Source organism: Lathyrus oleraceus, chromosome 5 (genome assembly GCF_024323335.1).
Source record: "Lathyrus oleraceus cultivar Zhongwan6 chromosome 5, CAAS_Psat_ZW6_1.0, whole genome shotgun sequence".
NCBI lineage: Eukaryota > Viridiplantae > Streptophyta > Magnoliopsida > Fabales > Fabaceae > Lathyrus > Lathyrus oleraceus.
The window spans coordinates 510,871,874-510,887,895 of record NC_066583.1 but is presented as its reverse complement, the minus strand read 5'-3'; the positions used below and the strand labels follow the sequence as shown (position 1 = coordinate 510,887,895).

General features: G+C 41.8%; 1 protein-coding gene across 1 annotated transcript; it reads right to left on the bottom strand.

Annotated features, from left to right (window-relative positions):
• Positions 1–246: 246 nt before the first annotated feature.
• On the bottom strand, positions 247–1,509 carry LOC127081677 (uncharacterized). The gene is made up of 3 exons (XM_051021906.1): positions 1,358–1,509; positions 543–1,204; positions 247–428 (listed from the first exon to the last, which is right to left on the bottom strand). Exons 1-3 carry the CDS (start codon positions 1,507–1,509, stop codon positions 247–249), a joined length of 996 nt encoding a protein of 331 aa, XP_050877863.1.
• Between the last annotated feature and the right edge of the window lie 14,513 nt (positions 1,510–16,022).

Sequence of the window (16,022 nt, the reverse complement as noted above, 5' to 3'; positions counted from 1 at the left end):
GGCCGACGACACATAGCTCTTAGGCCTTGTTGGGTGATTTCCCACAGCCCCCTTTGAGCCTCTTTCATTTTGGTAACCCTGGTTGGCGCATTCCTTTTGCTCTTACCCAGCTGCAGCCTCTGGAAATTCTCTGCTGCTATTTTGTTAGTGACAACTCCACACCTTGGGCACAGGCACACCTGTGAACCCTTGTTCTTGCAGCGGTACAGAAAATCCACCAAGTCCTCATCAGCCCTTGGGGTAAACTTAAGCTATATCGACATTTGGGCTTTCCCCAACTTGTTCCAGTATGTTGGCCTCATCATATTCGCTGATCTCGACCATGTTGATCTCGACTGGTTCCACGAACAGGGCTTCCTCCTGGTGAAGAGGATCAGTGTCGATCTTCATCCTGCGGCCAACAAATTTCAGCCTGCCTTCTTGAATCGCTTTTTAAACCAAATCCCTGAAAAGGTAACAATTAGAGGTGTTATGACCAAGATAGTTGTGATATTTATAAAACCCTCTTTTTTGTCTTTGTTTCAACGGTGGTATTTTAGTACCAGGCGGCACCACCATCTGCCCATATTTGACTAATAAGTCAAAAATTTCCTCACACTTCGACACGTCGAAAGTGAAAGTTTTTGAAGGGAATTTTGGGTTGTTTTCGACAGGATTCTTGCCTTGCGCAAGCAACAATGAGCGACACTCATAGGCGGCCCCTGGCTTTAGTTCATCCACATCGATTTCTAATTCAGTCGATGAAGCATAATCTGCCTCATGTATTGGGTCTGTCGGGTCATATTCGACAAACGCTACCTTTTCTTTCTTAGACTTATTGTGCCTAATTTTTTCTAACCTCAATTGTTCTAGATGTCGGACTCTGTCAGCCAGTTGTGACATACTTTTCACAAAAGTTGGATCTATTTTCTTCCTAATGGAATAATCTAATCCTCCTGCGGCTATTTGAACTAGTTCATGTTCTGGCACTTGTGTGAAACACCTAGCCTTTAAAGACCTAAAACGATTCAGATAATCATATATGCTCTCAGCGAACCTTCTCTTAATACTAGACAATTCCGCCAAACTAATTTTGGGGTGTCCTTCGTAAAACTGTTCATGGAACTTCTTTTCTAGTTTGGCCCATGAGTCGATGGAACTTGGGACCAACGACGTAAACCATGTGAAGGCCGCCTTGGTCAGAGAGGAATGGAAGTTTTTTACTCTTAATCATTCATTATGAGCTAGATCCCCTGACTCTATTAAGTATTTGGCGACATGCTCTACTGTCGATTCACCAGACTCTCCCCCAAATTTAGTGTACATAGGCACTTTCATCCCCCTGGGCGCCTCGGCTTAGAGAATAAACTCAGCTAACGGGGATATGTATAATGGCCTTTGTAACGTGGCACCCATGCCATTTCTAGCCATAATCCTTTCGACAATAGTTGTCAAATTATTTTCCACCGCCAAGTCTTCTTGTCGGTGTTGATCGACGATTTGATCAGCATCCTGCTGTCGGTTGACCATTACCACCTGGTTACGTCCCACGACTCTTGATTCGACGCCTTGATGTTGGAGGGGTCTAATGATTTGTCCTTCGTGGACTGTCTCCTCCTCTGCTGCCCCTATCTCTATCTGCACAGGAACAGTCGATCTAATCGTTGGCGTTATCTGTCGGGCCGGTGCCCCTAGAAAATTGCATAGACGCGTCAATTGGTTCGCCACCTGTCTGTTTGTTTCAGCAGATTCTTGGATTAGTGGATTGAAGACTGTGCCCATCTGGTTGGTCAACATGTTAACCAATTCATGGTTACTATCGTCCATTTGCTGTCTCAACACCTCTACTGAAGTGTTCGACAGCGGCATGGTTCTGTTCTAAGTAGTGCTCCTTAAGTTGCCCCGTTATGTTGATCCTTGCATGGGAGGGTTTGTTTCTGAAAACAGTGATGCACTGGATGTCGACTGATATCCAGGCATTAAGGAATACGGAATTCCATAGAGACGATCTGTGGTGCCAAAGCGAGGCACATAAGGTCTGAACGTCGTTATCGTTGATCCTGAACCCCCCGGTGGAGGCTGGGGAATTGATGTTCCAACAGCACCCGTAGTCGACATGGTTAAGGTTGCATTTGTCATCGGCGACAAAGTGACAACCTATGAAACTATTGTTTCCGTATTGGATAAAGTCCCTCGTGGAACTTCATCAGTGTTACTTTCTGACATCTTCACACTACTTCGTGGCTTATTATATAACTTGCCACTTCTAAGTTTTATGCAATTTCACAACTTCTCTAGCACCGTCCCACTGGGCGTGCCATTTTGTTTACTGTGGAAATTGGTAAACAACCGCTGGTCCTCCCTGGTCTTAAAACGAAGGGTTACTTGCAGGATTGACCAGTTGATCCTAGGACATGTGCTAGTGTAAGTGAGACTTGTTCGAACTTCGACGAAATGATTTTGTGAGGAACGGCTCCCAATAAAGTGTCGAACAAGTGTAGAGTTTTTCCACACGAACGGTTTTAGACAATATTATCGCCTATAGGTGACTCATGACCGATAACGCTATAACATTCAAAAGATGTATACTACGAACACGCTTTTGGTAAACTCTATGATCGTGATAGAGTCAGTGTTGACAGCGTAAACGACAACGTAAAATGATAACTCAAAAGCAAAAGAAATTAAGATAAAATGTTCAACGGGAACAATTGAAACATAGGGAAGTTGCATTGAAATAAATGTGGTGATTCACGTACATAACACTCTCAGAGAAACTCTTGCTTCCTCGCGCTGGGAATGGGAAGTTTTCTTACAAGTGATTTCGTAGTACAAAGTGAACACCTCTAACCCCTTGTGGGATACTCCTATTTATACTAAACTAGAACAAGCTAACTTCTTAGAAACTATCAGATGTTACGACCCACGATCTGTATAACCGCCGCACCCATGTCTTGCTAACTGCTCCACATTATGACGCTCTTATTTCTTTTGGAACTGCTATTTTGTTTTAAATTTTAAAATTCTCCCGCCCAGACGTCAGGGCGAAGCTGTCTTCTGCACATTTGATTAGAATTCTTTAAGTCCCAAAACCTCGCGTCGGTCGACATAATGGCCTGCAGACGGAGCCTTCGTTCCCTGTCGGCCTCGTCCTTTATTTTTCTTGTTTGCTTTCAACATCTTTCTACCTTTTGGTAGGGTATGATCCCTACGTTCATAGGGCTATTTCATTACTTGTGCTTTCAACCTGCCTTAGGAATATTTCGTGGTAACTGTAGCGGTGTATTCGTCACCATTAGGAATATTAACTAGATTCAAGGTAAATCATACAAAGTCGAGTCGCCACCGCACTTCTATTTATCCAAAGGAATGGCTAGAAAGCGAACAAAAGCCTATAAAGTTTTTACAAACAAAACTAGTAAAAGGGGGTCAGAGATCTGGGTAAGGGGGTTGGTTATGTCATGGGAAGGTGTTAGGCACCCACAACATCCTAGGTACTCCTAGGGAGCCCTTTTCACAACTTGTTGTATTGTTATTGTTTATGAAAGTATTTTTGTGCAAACATGATTGAAGAGATGAGAAAAGAATGTACAAGTTAGTTATTTTTGTGTTTGGATGGATGAACCCATTGCCTACGTACCTTTTCATGAAAGATAAGGATCAAAACCCCGTAGTTCGGGTAAAAGATTTCAAAACAATGAGTGGATTAATTTTAAACAAAAGCCTCAAGGTCTTTCATTATCAAAGGGAGAAAACTCGACCTGAACAACCACAAGTCCACCATGTGAGGATGGCTTCGAACCCAGGCGCTACAGGTCACAGGCGCGCTCAAAAAACAATTGGAAATTAAAAGATGCAAACGCTGGAATCGAACCAAGGTCTCTAAGGTTACAAGAGCGCTCAGTTAGAAATTAAAACAAATAGGCAAGGTGAAGGATCGAACCGTGGTTTGTGTGGTTACAGGCGCAACAATAAGCTAAACGCAGCGTTTGGCAAACGAAGGAAAATCAAATGTGGAAAATAAAAGTGCTAGCGTAAGGAATCGAACTGGAGATTGGAACGTTGCAAGCGCTCAAACAGTGGAACCCTAGCGCTGAACCAGAGACCCTGGCACTGTTCATGGACGGTGGAACGCGTTGGTTTCCACCGTCTTCTCCGTTGAAGGAGGCCGAGCAGCATGAACAATTTTTCTAGAATTAAGCAATGCATATATGGATCGAAAGCTTGTTCAATGTAGAACACGAATCTAACATTTAAAACTCCTAATTCTCCATGGATTTGGCAAATCGAAGAAAAACATATTGATCAACAAAACTTCAACTCAACATATCTCATGCAATTCTTAACCATTTCAAGATCTATCTATACCAGAATTCTCAGCATCAAACGTTCTACAAGATCATAGCAATAAAACAACAAATTATGATGATCGAATTTCACCTGGTTTGAAGAGCAGTGAGTTGAAACAGTGGATTCAAGTGCTCAAATCTTCCAGATCTCCTTGCTCAACCTTGATATGAAGCTCTATGCACGAATTGGCAGTGGAAACCTCTTAGATCTAGCTCAAAATTCAAATTCCATCTTCATGAGTTTGTGCACAATTTGCTTGATTCTTAGCCAAATCTTTCAAATCAAACCTTGATTCTTACTCAATGACACTCAATTAACACGATTATGCAATAAAATCAATGAGTTATATGAAGAAAATTAAAGTTTGAGATGAGAGCAAAAATGGAGGGAAATGGAATTTCTAGATCTAGAATGTGATCTTTTCTGAAATTTTTGTTATGCTTAAGCCTTTATACCCTTCACTAATCATGCTGAAATGGTAATTAGGCTTTGGTTAATTGGAGATTAAGAAGATATGAGGTGCATGACCAAATTAGCAAATACACCTATGCATGGTAAAGGAACATGTGAATAGTGCCATGCGTGGTTCAAAATAACTTAAAATCAACTCATGAGCAAGATTAGATTGGAATTTTGCATGTATGATGCACCAAATTTGAATTATGCATTTTCCCTCCAAAATGCACTTGAATGAGTATATGATCATGTGAAATATTTTCATGCAATGCAATGATGTATTTGGAAACTATTGGTCACAAGAAGCATGTTGCAAAAAGAGGGACTCAATTTGGAGTTTTGTAGCACAAGTTATGGCATTTTGAAATTCCAAGCACACTTTGCAATCATTTGTTCATAACTCCTCAACCATTCATCAGATGATCATGATCTTGGACTTTTTGGAAAGGGGAGGGAAATATCTTCAACTTTCTTGTTGACCTAAAATTAATTTGAAGCTTCTTTGATGTTGGAAAGTCAAGTTGAATGTGGGCCAAAAACTTTCCATTTTTGGAAACTTGAAATTACAGGTCACTTTCCATTTTGGGAAACTTTTGATTTGACTTCAAAATCTTCAAGAGAGATGTTTGACATGATGAATAAGCCTTGTTTGAACATGAATGGGATGTCTCAAATCATTTCCCACACCTCAAAGCCTTCAATTGACTGTATAGTTGACTGTATGATCCTCAGATGACCTTGACAATGCCTGATGAATTTGAGCCTCAACCTCTTGGGGAATTTTCTCCAAAATGAACCTCTAGCTCATATGAGCTCAAGATAATGTCATGTGGTCCTTATACCAATAAAAATACCATCTGCTCTTGTACAAAGGAAACCCTTGAATTGCCTTGACCTGATGACTGCTTAGACTACAAAACAAATGTTAGATGACATATTTTTGGTGCTTTTAGTTAGTGATTAAACAAGAAAAGCAATGGTATACAATGCAAGCATGCTTGGTGATCTCCAAACATTCACAAGGAATCTCCAACCAAAGTAAAGGACGGCAAGATGCTTAAAGATCCTTGAGGCTATGTAATGCTATGATGTGATGCCATGAGGGATCTTAGGGACAAAATTGGGGTCTTACAGTAACACCTTGCGAGTCATTTTATTTTAATCTTCCTTTTAGTAAATAGTACTTTAGATATACCTACACCCTTTAGACTAGAACAACACTTATGAAAAGGGCTCCCTAGAGTAGTTAGGATGTTTTGGGTGCTTAAAACCTTCCCATTGCATAACCAACCCCCTTACCCAGATCTCTGACATTTTTACTAGTTTTTGATTCGATAAAACTTTTAGGTTTTTGTTCGCTTTCTAACCATTCCTTTGGATAAATAGAAGTGCGGTGGCGAGTCGACTTGTATGGTTTACCTTGGATTTAGTCAATATCGCTAATGGTAACGAATACCCCGCTATAGAAAAGTGGCGACTCTGCTGGGGACTATCATTTCCCTAGTGGGTTTTGCCTACTTTTCATATTTGTTGTATTGTATGGTATATTGCTTTGTGACATATTTTTGTGCAATTTGGGATTACTGTATTGTATGTAATGATTAAATAGTTTGAATATTATATCCTTGTATGCTTGGTGATCTTCGTGAGATGAGTTTTATACCCGAACTCGAGTTCACTTAGGATAGAAGAATGGCATAGTCTTGTTGACTTGTGTGGAGTTATTCCTTAGCAAGTTGACTTGCAAGCCCGTTCACTTGGTGGAGATTATGTTGGGATCAATAATGTCACACGAGTAGTCGTGGTTAGGCATTACTCTTTCCAATATATGCCTTAGAAGCCAAGGACCTTAGTTTACCACGCCCATCTTGGCCTATTTTTAGGACGTAGTGCGAAGATCGTTCAAGTGTAAGATTTGATACGATATTACGCGATACTACACTCATAAGAGTCTCTCTTGAAAATATTTTTGGAATACGAGTAGTCGTTTATCCGATAATATCCGAAAGATGGGATGATGACTATGGGAACCTCTTGTAGAACATGATTGTCAGGTTTACCCATAGTACACTCCCTTTGGGTGGTTCTTAACCAAGACTCCATGCTCGCGACTCGCAACAAACCCTTGATTCGTGGTTGATCTGTTCTTGTGTATCCTTAATATCAATGGAACTTGGGTGTTGATAAGGTGTAAACCATAATCCACCAAAATGGATGATTGATATTAAGGATGACTTGATCCATCCCATGACCTTTGTGTGGTGTGATTTGCTTGATCCTTGACTGTGATTGTTGCATTCATGCATTCATGCATTCATACACATCCATATCATCCACAATGGAAAAATTTTAAGGAACTTAAGAGGTCTATTTGCAAATTTTCAGACATGGATAAGCAAAGAAGGAATACGAAGAAGTACAGTTTCAGACAACCTGACTTGAAAGTGTTAAGGAGTTTTAGATCCTATTTATTAGATCCCTTGGAATTCAAGGCTCGTCATGTGAAGCTTCTGTCTATTCTGGCTACTCAAGTGGATGAAGGTCTAATGAGTGTGTTGATGCAGTTCTATGATCCCTTGTACCGTTGCTTCACTTTTCGGATTTCCAGCTTTTGCCCATGCTTGAGGAGTATGCCTATCTTATGGGCATACCTATCCTAGACCAGTTGTAGTTCAGTGGCTTGGAGAGAGTTCCTTCTCCTCAAGAGATTGCTTATCTATTGTGTATAGATGAATCTATTATTGGTGCTCATATGACTACCAAAGGTTGAATTTAAGGTCTCTCGTCTGATTTCCTCATTGATCAAGCTACTATGTTTAGGAAGGCCATGAGTGAGGACGCCTTTGAGGCCATATTTGTACTTCTCATCTATGGGCTAGTGTTATTCCCCGACATCGACAAGTTTGTGGATGTGAACGCCATTAGGATTTTCTCTACTCTTAATCCCGTTCCTACTCTGTTGGGTGACACTTATTTCTGTTTGCATATGAGGAATGCAAAGGGCGGTGGTACCATTGTGTGATGTTTGCCTCTGTTGTACAAGTGGTTTATTTCGCACTTGCCTCAGACGCTCGCCTTCAAGGAGAACAAAGGATGTCTACGGTGGTCCACGAGACTTATGTCTCTCACTAATGATGATATCTTTTGGTACAACCGTGTATATGATGGTGTGCAGATTATCGACTCTTGTGGTGAATTCTCCAATGTACCTCTTCTTGGTACATGCGGTGGAATTAACTACAACCCTATTTTGGCACGTCGTCAGCTTGGGTTCCCCCTAAAGGATAAACCCAATAACATTCTGTTAGAGGGTGTGTTCTTTCAGGAGGGTAAAGATCCCCAAGGCTTGAAGGGCAGGATGGTCCGCGCTTGGAGCAAGATCCATAAGAAAGGAAGGAAGGAGCTAGGTTCGAAGAACTGTATCGCTTTGGAACCCTATACCTCTTGGGTTAGGAGGAGAGCTTCCGAGTACCTCATGCCTTATGAGTATCCAAGGCCCAAACCTTTGGTTGTGGCCGGGCCTTCAACCCTCCCTAGCCAAGGAGTAGAGGAGTTGAGAGACGAAGACCATTCACGTGCTTGGATCCGTGAACGAGAGGAGTTGCTTCAGCAGATCAGAGAGAAGGATGCTTTGATAGAGTTCCTTGAGCACCAGGTTATTGATGATCCTGATGACGTATTGACTTCTCTACTTCCTCAATCTTCCAAGTTTTTGAAGAGGAAGTATGATCAACTCGCCAAAGAGAAGGCAGATATGGAGGCAGCCTATGAGAGGGAGGTGAAGAGGCTTCGTGCAGCTTATCTTCCGGTCTCGAGGGATTTGGACGATTGCTTCTAGGGATCCATAGGATGTTCATTTTCCTTCTCTCTTGTATTGTATTTGGTTACCAAGACTGTACTTCTTTGGCGTAAAAACATTTCCAAATATTAATTGACGTGATATTTCCGTATGTGATAAACGTTTAATATTTCCAAAATTTGCAAATAAGACTCTAAGGTTCCTCTGATATAAAAATTAAATCATAAGCATTGCATGCGTCATGTTTATCTATTCCTAGGGGTTTATATCTTCTTCTTGACTCTAGTCGGGGTTTTCTTACACAATTTATCTAATGTGAGACTGGAATCAAGGGGTAGAATACCCTTTGAAATTGATAAACATGTCATTGCATTTGCATATTCATTAGCATGTCTTGCATAACAGGTACCGCCGCAGTGTTCTCATCTTGTTTGGTATTCCATTATTAGGATAGCTGACTCAGGCATTCACCAATACGGTACCCAAAGGAATCAACAGAGAGCAATGGAAGGTTTACAAACAGAGCTCACTAAGATAAGGATTCACATGAATCAGTTCATAGAAGTGGTCCAAGGAGTGGCTCAGGGACAGCAGGAGCTTAGATTGTTGGTACAGAGGGATCCCCCTACTACTCAACCGGAGGTTGTGGCTGATCCTCCAGCTGGAGAGGCTAATGGACCCAATGGAACGGGGCTATCCCGACCTCACGTGTCAACCTTGATAAACAACCCATCCATGATGATCAGGAGGATCAATTCGCCTTGCTTCAGGAGGACTTTGGCATGGCCCATGGTATAGACCCTATGTTTCGGAGACTGGAAGAGAGGTTGAAAGCTGTGGAAGGGCAAAATGCTCAAGGTGTGGATGTTGCTGACTTGGGGCTGGTCCCAGGCGTGAGAGTTCCGCCAAAATTCAAAGTCTCCGTGTTTGATAAGTACAATGGCAACTCTTGCCCGAAGACTCATGTACAAGCTTACTTCCGTAAGATGATCGCGTATTCTGATGATGAGAAGTTGCTCATGTACTTCTTCTAGGACAGCCTAGCTGGGGCATCCTTGGAGTGGTATATGAGGCTGGACAAAGCCCATATTCACTGCTGGAGAGACTTGGCTGAGGCTTTTGCGAAGCAGTATCAGTACAATACGGATATGGCACCTGACAGGACTCAGCTCCAGAATCTGTCTCTCAAGAGCAATGAGTGCTTCAAAGAGTATGCTCAACGCTGGAGAGAGATGGCTTCCCGTGTTCAGCCTCCGATGTTGGAAAAAGAGATGGCCAACATGTTTATGAACACACTGTCTGGATCTTATTTGGAGCGTCTGGTGGGTTGCAACGCCTCGAATTTTGCTGATGTGGTCTCTACCGGTGAGAGGGTGGAGAACTACTTGAAGACGTGTAAGATCCAAAATGGGGTTGGATCATCTTCGGGGTCAAAGAAGCCGTTCTTAGGAGGACAGAAGAGGAGAGAAGGGGATGCAAATGTTGTGTCTTCTCATCAGAGCAGGGGTAACCGCAGGAATAACTTTTAGAATTACCATCAACAACCTTATGTTGCAGCAGTGACCATTCCGGCTGCAGCACAAGTGCAACAACAATAACCTCAACGTCAACAAAATCAATACCAACAACAACACGGTAACAAACCTTCTTATCAACAGAGACAGAGGATGATGATAGGCGTTTCGACACTCTTCCGATGTCGTACGCCCAATTGCTTCCCAACCTTCAACAATTATAACTTGTGCAGTTACGCACTTTGGCTCCTCCCGTTGGCAGGCTTTCAGTGGGTTATGACGCCAATGCTAGGTGTAATTTCCACTCTGGGGCACCTGGCCACATTATTGAGAACTGCAAAGCTTTTAAGCACGTAGTTCAGGACCTTATTGATTCAAAGGCCATTAACTTTGCGCCGACTCCTAATGTTGTCAACAATCTTATGTCGCAGCATGGTGGAGCAAACGTTAACATGGTCGAAGGAGAAGTCGAATCAGTCAAAGATGTCGGCCAGATCTCTGCAATCAACGAAGAAGATAAGGATAGTGATTGTGACATTGACAATTGGGTGCGACCAAGAGTCCCGGGCGAAGTTCTCCGCAATTGGTCTTCTGAAGAGATTATCCAAGCCACTCTTCGTGAAGAGTAATTTTCTTTGTTTATTCATGCATATCCAAGTCTTACGTTCCACCCAGGGCGTAATGACTCATTGTAGGGCTCATCTATATGGATACTTGCATTTTTTATCATAAATAAAGGACGTCTTTTTGCATTCAAATATTTTGTTCACTGTCTTTCTATTTTTGCAGTTTTCAAAAATCAAAAAATATTTTGGAAATGTTTTGTTTATTTTTCACTCCTTATTCACACTCATAAGCACATTCCATCACTCATGCAGATGCACATCACCGGATCCTATTGATAACAGTTCTGCTGTGGCTCGCTTCGACTTTGAAAATCCAATCTTTCAAGCTGAAGAAGAGGGTGATGAAGATTGTGAACTCCCTGAAGAACTTTCCAGATTGTTAAAATAGGAGGAAAGGGTCATTCAACCGCACCAAGAGTCTATCGAAGTGATAAATATCGGCACCTAGGACGCCAAGAGAGAAATCAAGATAGGGGCTGCTTTGGAAGATAATGTGAAGAAGGGGCTGATTGAATTGCTGCAAGAGTATGTTGACATCTTCGCTTGGTCTTATTAGGACATACCAGGGCTTGACACCAACATTGTGGTACACCGTTTTCCTCTCAAAGAGGATTGTCCTCCGGTCAAGCACAAGCTCAAAAGAACAAGACTAGAGATGGCTGTCAAGATAAAGGAAGAAATGCAAAAACAGTTGGATGCAGGGTTTCTAGCGGTTACAAATTATCCGCCATGGGTTGCAAATATCGTTCCAGTACCTAAAAAGGATGGAAAGGTACGAATGTGTGTTGACTACCGGGATCTGAACAGAGCTAGTCCTAAAGATGATTTCCCATTACCTCACATCGACTTTTTGGTGGATAACACGGCTCAGTTCTCGGTATTCTCCTTCATGGATGGATTTTCTGGCTATAATCAAATTAAGATGGCACCAGAAGACATGGAGAAGACAAATTTCATAACCCCATGGGGCTCCTTCTGCTACAAGGTGATGCTGTTTGGTCTGAAAAATGCTGGGGCAACATATCAACGAGCTATGGTAACTCTTTTCCATGATATGATTCATCATGAAATCGAGGTTTATGTTGATGATATGATTGCCAAATCTCAGACGAAAGAAGAACATCTGGTGAATTTACAGAAACTGTTTGAGCGTTTGAGGAAATTCAAGATGAGGCTTAATCCGAACAAGTGTACTTTCGGGGTGAGATCTGGAAAACTGCTGGGTTTTATTGTTAGTGAAAAAGGGATTCAGGTGGATCTGGCCAAAGTGAAAGCGATACAAGAAATGCCTGAGCCAAGAACAGAAAAACAAGTCTCTGGTTTCTTAGGAAGGTTGAACTACATTGCAAGGTTCATCTCTCACCTAACAACCACGTGTGAGCCAATATTCAAATTATTGAGAAAAGATCAGGCCATCAGGTGGAATGATGATTGCCAAAGGGCTTTCGAGAAGATAAAAGAGTATTTGCAGAATCCTTCAATCCTTATGCCTTCAGTCCCAGGGAGACCGCTGATTATGTATTTGACAGTACTTGATAATTCCATGGGTTGTGTTCTCGGTCAACACGACGAGACAGGTAGGAATAAGCATGCCATCTACTACCTGAGTAAAAAATTCACAGATTGCGAGTCGAGATACTCAATGCTTGAAAAGACATGTTGTGCACTTGCATGGGATGCTAAGTGATTGAGACAATACATGCTGACTCACACAACCTTACTGATCATCAAAATGGATCCTGTCAAGTATATATTTGAGAAGCCAGCTCTCACCGGAAGGGTTGCTCATTGGCAAATGGTACTGACAGAGTACGACATCCAGTATAGATCCCAAAAAGCCATCAAAGGTAGTATTCTGTCAGACTATCTTACTCAGCAGCCGATTGATGATTATGAGCCGGTGAAGTTTGATTTTCCGGATGAAGACATCATGTTCCTCAAGGTGAAAGACTGTGAAGAGCCAGTTGTTGAGGAGGGACCTGATCCAGATGAAAAGTGGACTTCAATGTTTGATAGGGCCGTCAATGCTAAAGGAAGTGGAATTGGTGCTATCATTACCACTCCGAAATGTGCCCACATGCCTTTCACCGCCCGTCTGACTTTCGAGTGCACAATTAATGAAGCTGAGCATGAAGCATGTATCTTGGGTATTGAGCAAGCCATTGATTTGAGAATCAAGAATTTGGACATCTTTGGAGATTCAGCTCTAGTGATCAATCAAGTGAATGGTGATTGGAATACTCTCCAGCCTAATTTGGTCCCCTATAGAGATTACACGAGAATACTATTGACTTTCTTCATAACAGTAAGGTTGTATCATATACCTCGTGATGAGAACTAAATGGAAGATGCTCTTTCTACTCTATCTTCCATGATCAAGGTGATTCGGTGGAACTATGCTCCCAGGATCGATGTTATGCGCCTTGATAGGGCCGCGTATGTGTTTGCTGCTGAATTGGTAGTCGATGACAAGCCCTGGTACCACGACATCAAGTGCTTTCTGAAGAATCAAGAGTACCCTGCAGGGGCATCCAAAAATGATAGAAAGACTTTGAGAAGATTGGCAGGCAGTTTCTTCTTGAACAAAGACGATGTGTTGTATAAGAGAAACTTCGACATGGTTTTGCTCAGATGCGTGGATAAACTTCGACATGGTTTTGCTCAGATGCGCAGACATGTTAATGCAGGAAGTTCATGAAAGCTCCTTCGGTACTCATGTCGGCGGACATGCAATGGCTAAGAGATTGTTGAGAGCAGGTTATTACTGAATGACCATCGAATCTGATTGTTTCAAATATGCTCAGAAGTGTCATAAATGCCAGATTTATGCTGATAAGGTGCACGTGCCGCCAAATCCTCTGAATGTGATGTCTTCGCCGTGTCCATTTGCTATGTGGGGCATTGATATGTTTGGAAAGATTGAGCCGACTGCTTCCAATGGGCATCGCTTCATCCTTGTTGCCATCGACTATTTCACCAAGTGGGTCGAAGTAGCGTCATTTGCGAAGGTCACCAGACATGTGGTTGCCCGATTCATTAAGAAAGAAATCATTTGTCGTTATGGGATTCCCGAAAGAATCATTACTGATAATGGTTCTAATCTCAATAACAAAATGATGAAAAAGTTGTGTAAGAACTTCAACATTCAACATCACAACTCTTCCCCTTATCGTCCTAAGATGAACGGTGATGTTGAGGCAGCAAATAAGAACATAAAGAAGATTGTGTAGAAGATGGTCATTACGTATAGAGATTGGTATGAGATGCTACCCTTCTTCTTGCATGGGTACCGTACTTTAGTACGTACATCGACCGGGGCAACCCCTTACTCCCTTGTGTATGGTATGGAAGCAGTCCTATCGAAGAGTCATGTTGGATGTCAAGTTAGACGAAGCTGAATGGATTCAGACAAGGTTCAATAAGTTGAGTCTTATCGAATAGAAGCGAATGGCAGCCATTTGTCATGGGCAGTTATATCAAAGTCTAATGAAGAGAGCCTTTGATCAGAAAGTGCGTCCTCGATGCTTCCAAGTCAGAGATTTGGTGTTGAAAAGGATCCTTCCTCCTCAGACAGATCACAGGGGCAAGTGGACTCCTAACTATGATGGACCGTATATTGTCACCAAGGTTTTTGATGGTGGAGCCTTAATGCTTGCAACTATGGATGGTGAAAACTTCACTTCCCCTGTGAACTCAGACGCAGTTAAAAAGTACTTCGCATAAAATAGACCCGTTGGACGATAAAAAGAATAGTCCAGGCAAAAAAATGAGCATCCCGGCGAACCAAGAAAATGAAAAAGGTTCGAGCAAAAGTTAGGGATTAAAAAATGAAAATATTGTACACCCGGTAAGTTGAAAACCTGAAAGGGCAACTTAGGCAAAAATCGGTATCCCGGTGGATTGAAAACCTGAAAGGGCGATCTAGGCAAAAGTTAGGGATTAAGCGAATGGCTGCGTTCTGAGTAGTTCTGAATATCATCTCGTGTCGATAACTAGAAACTTCTGAAGGATAGGAAATAGTCCAATCACTTTTTTTCAGAAAGCTGATCAATTGGAACCCGATAGAAATCCATTTCACATTGCCATCAGATTAATTTCTATTTTTATCTCTTGTGCAATTACCTCTTTCCAGGGATTGCTTCCTGATGTAAATGCCTATTCAGAGGCCATTCAATCAATAAAATCATGTTATTCAGTATATCTCTATGTTCATTTTCATTTTACTGTTTTGTTTGCAAAAATGACGTCCAAATTTTTGATAAACATTGCATCATGAAACATAAGAGCTTTACAGGTACATGCTTAATAAACATTTAAAATTGCTGTAAATTTTAAGTGCTTTGGATCGTCTGTTTAGAACAAGTACACTCGGGGCATTTCCTTAAGGTTCCCAGTAGATGATCGCGGATGTTTTTCCTAAAAAGTTCGTATTTGGTATCTTATCCCTGCAAAGTTGGTTCAAGCATTGGATTCTTCAATCCCCAGCAAGTTCTCACTGTTGTACTTCCCCAAGCATTTGTTTCAGATTATGCATTCAGTAGTAGAGTTGACAGTGTCTGACTGTATATCCCCAGCGCAGTTGATAGTGTCTGATTGTATATCTCCAACGGAGTTGACAGTGCCAGACTGTATCTTCCCAGCAGAAGCGGTTGCTCCTTAGAGTTCGATGTCAGATCGATGATCTCGACGCTAGACCCATGGTCTCTTTCCTTGAAGCAGAATCTCGGTACCGTATTGGTGTTTGCTTCCCCTGCTGAGTCGTCTCTCTCGTAGTTTATGGTTTCCAGAACCACTATCGCTTTCCTCAGTGTAAGATCCTAATTTTGTCCCTAAGATCCCTCATGGCATCATAACATTTCATTTTGCATTGCCTCAAGGATCATAAGCATCTTGGTTCCCCTTGCCTTTGGGTGGGAATCCTTGTGAGTGGTTTGAGATCACCAAGCATGCTTGAATTGTATTCTATTGCTTTTCTTATTTTGTTTACTAACCAAAAGCACAAAAATATGTCACTAACATCTTTTGTTTGTAGCTTGGGCAATCACAAGGTTCAAAGCTTCTAGGAGATCATCTATGCAATGACATGGCCAAGAGAAGATGAAAGCAAGCATGGTAATGGTTCCCAAAGCTCTCATTCATCAAATATGCCTCCCTAGCATCTCAATTCATCATTTTGATCAAATAAAGTCAAAGGGCTTGAGGTCTTGTTCTTCGAGGAAACCCTAATTCATTTGTGTACAACAATGCCTTGCTCATGAAGCGACCTCAGCCCATGGTCAAATACAATCAAGGGAAGTT

Excerpts from the sequence above, each read along its gene's own strand:
- LOC127081677 (XM_051021906.1), bottom strand. The coding sequence starts at position 1,509 with ATGGTCAACCGACAGCAGGATGCTGATCAAATCGTCGATCAACACCGA. Across the intron at positions 1,205-1,357 it reads AGGCCATTATACATATCCCC|AGTAAAAAACTTCCATTCCT; the intron begins GTTAGCTGAGTT and ends TGAATGATTAAG. Across the intron at positions 429-542 it reads GCAGATGGTGGTGCCGCCTG|CGATTCAAGAAGGCAGGCTG; the intron begins GTACTAAAATAC and ends TGGTTTAAAAAG.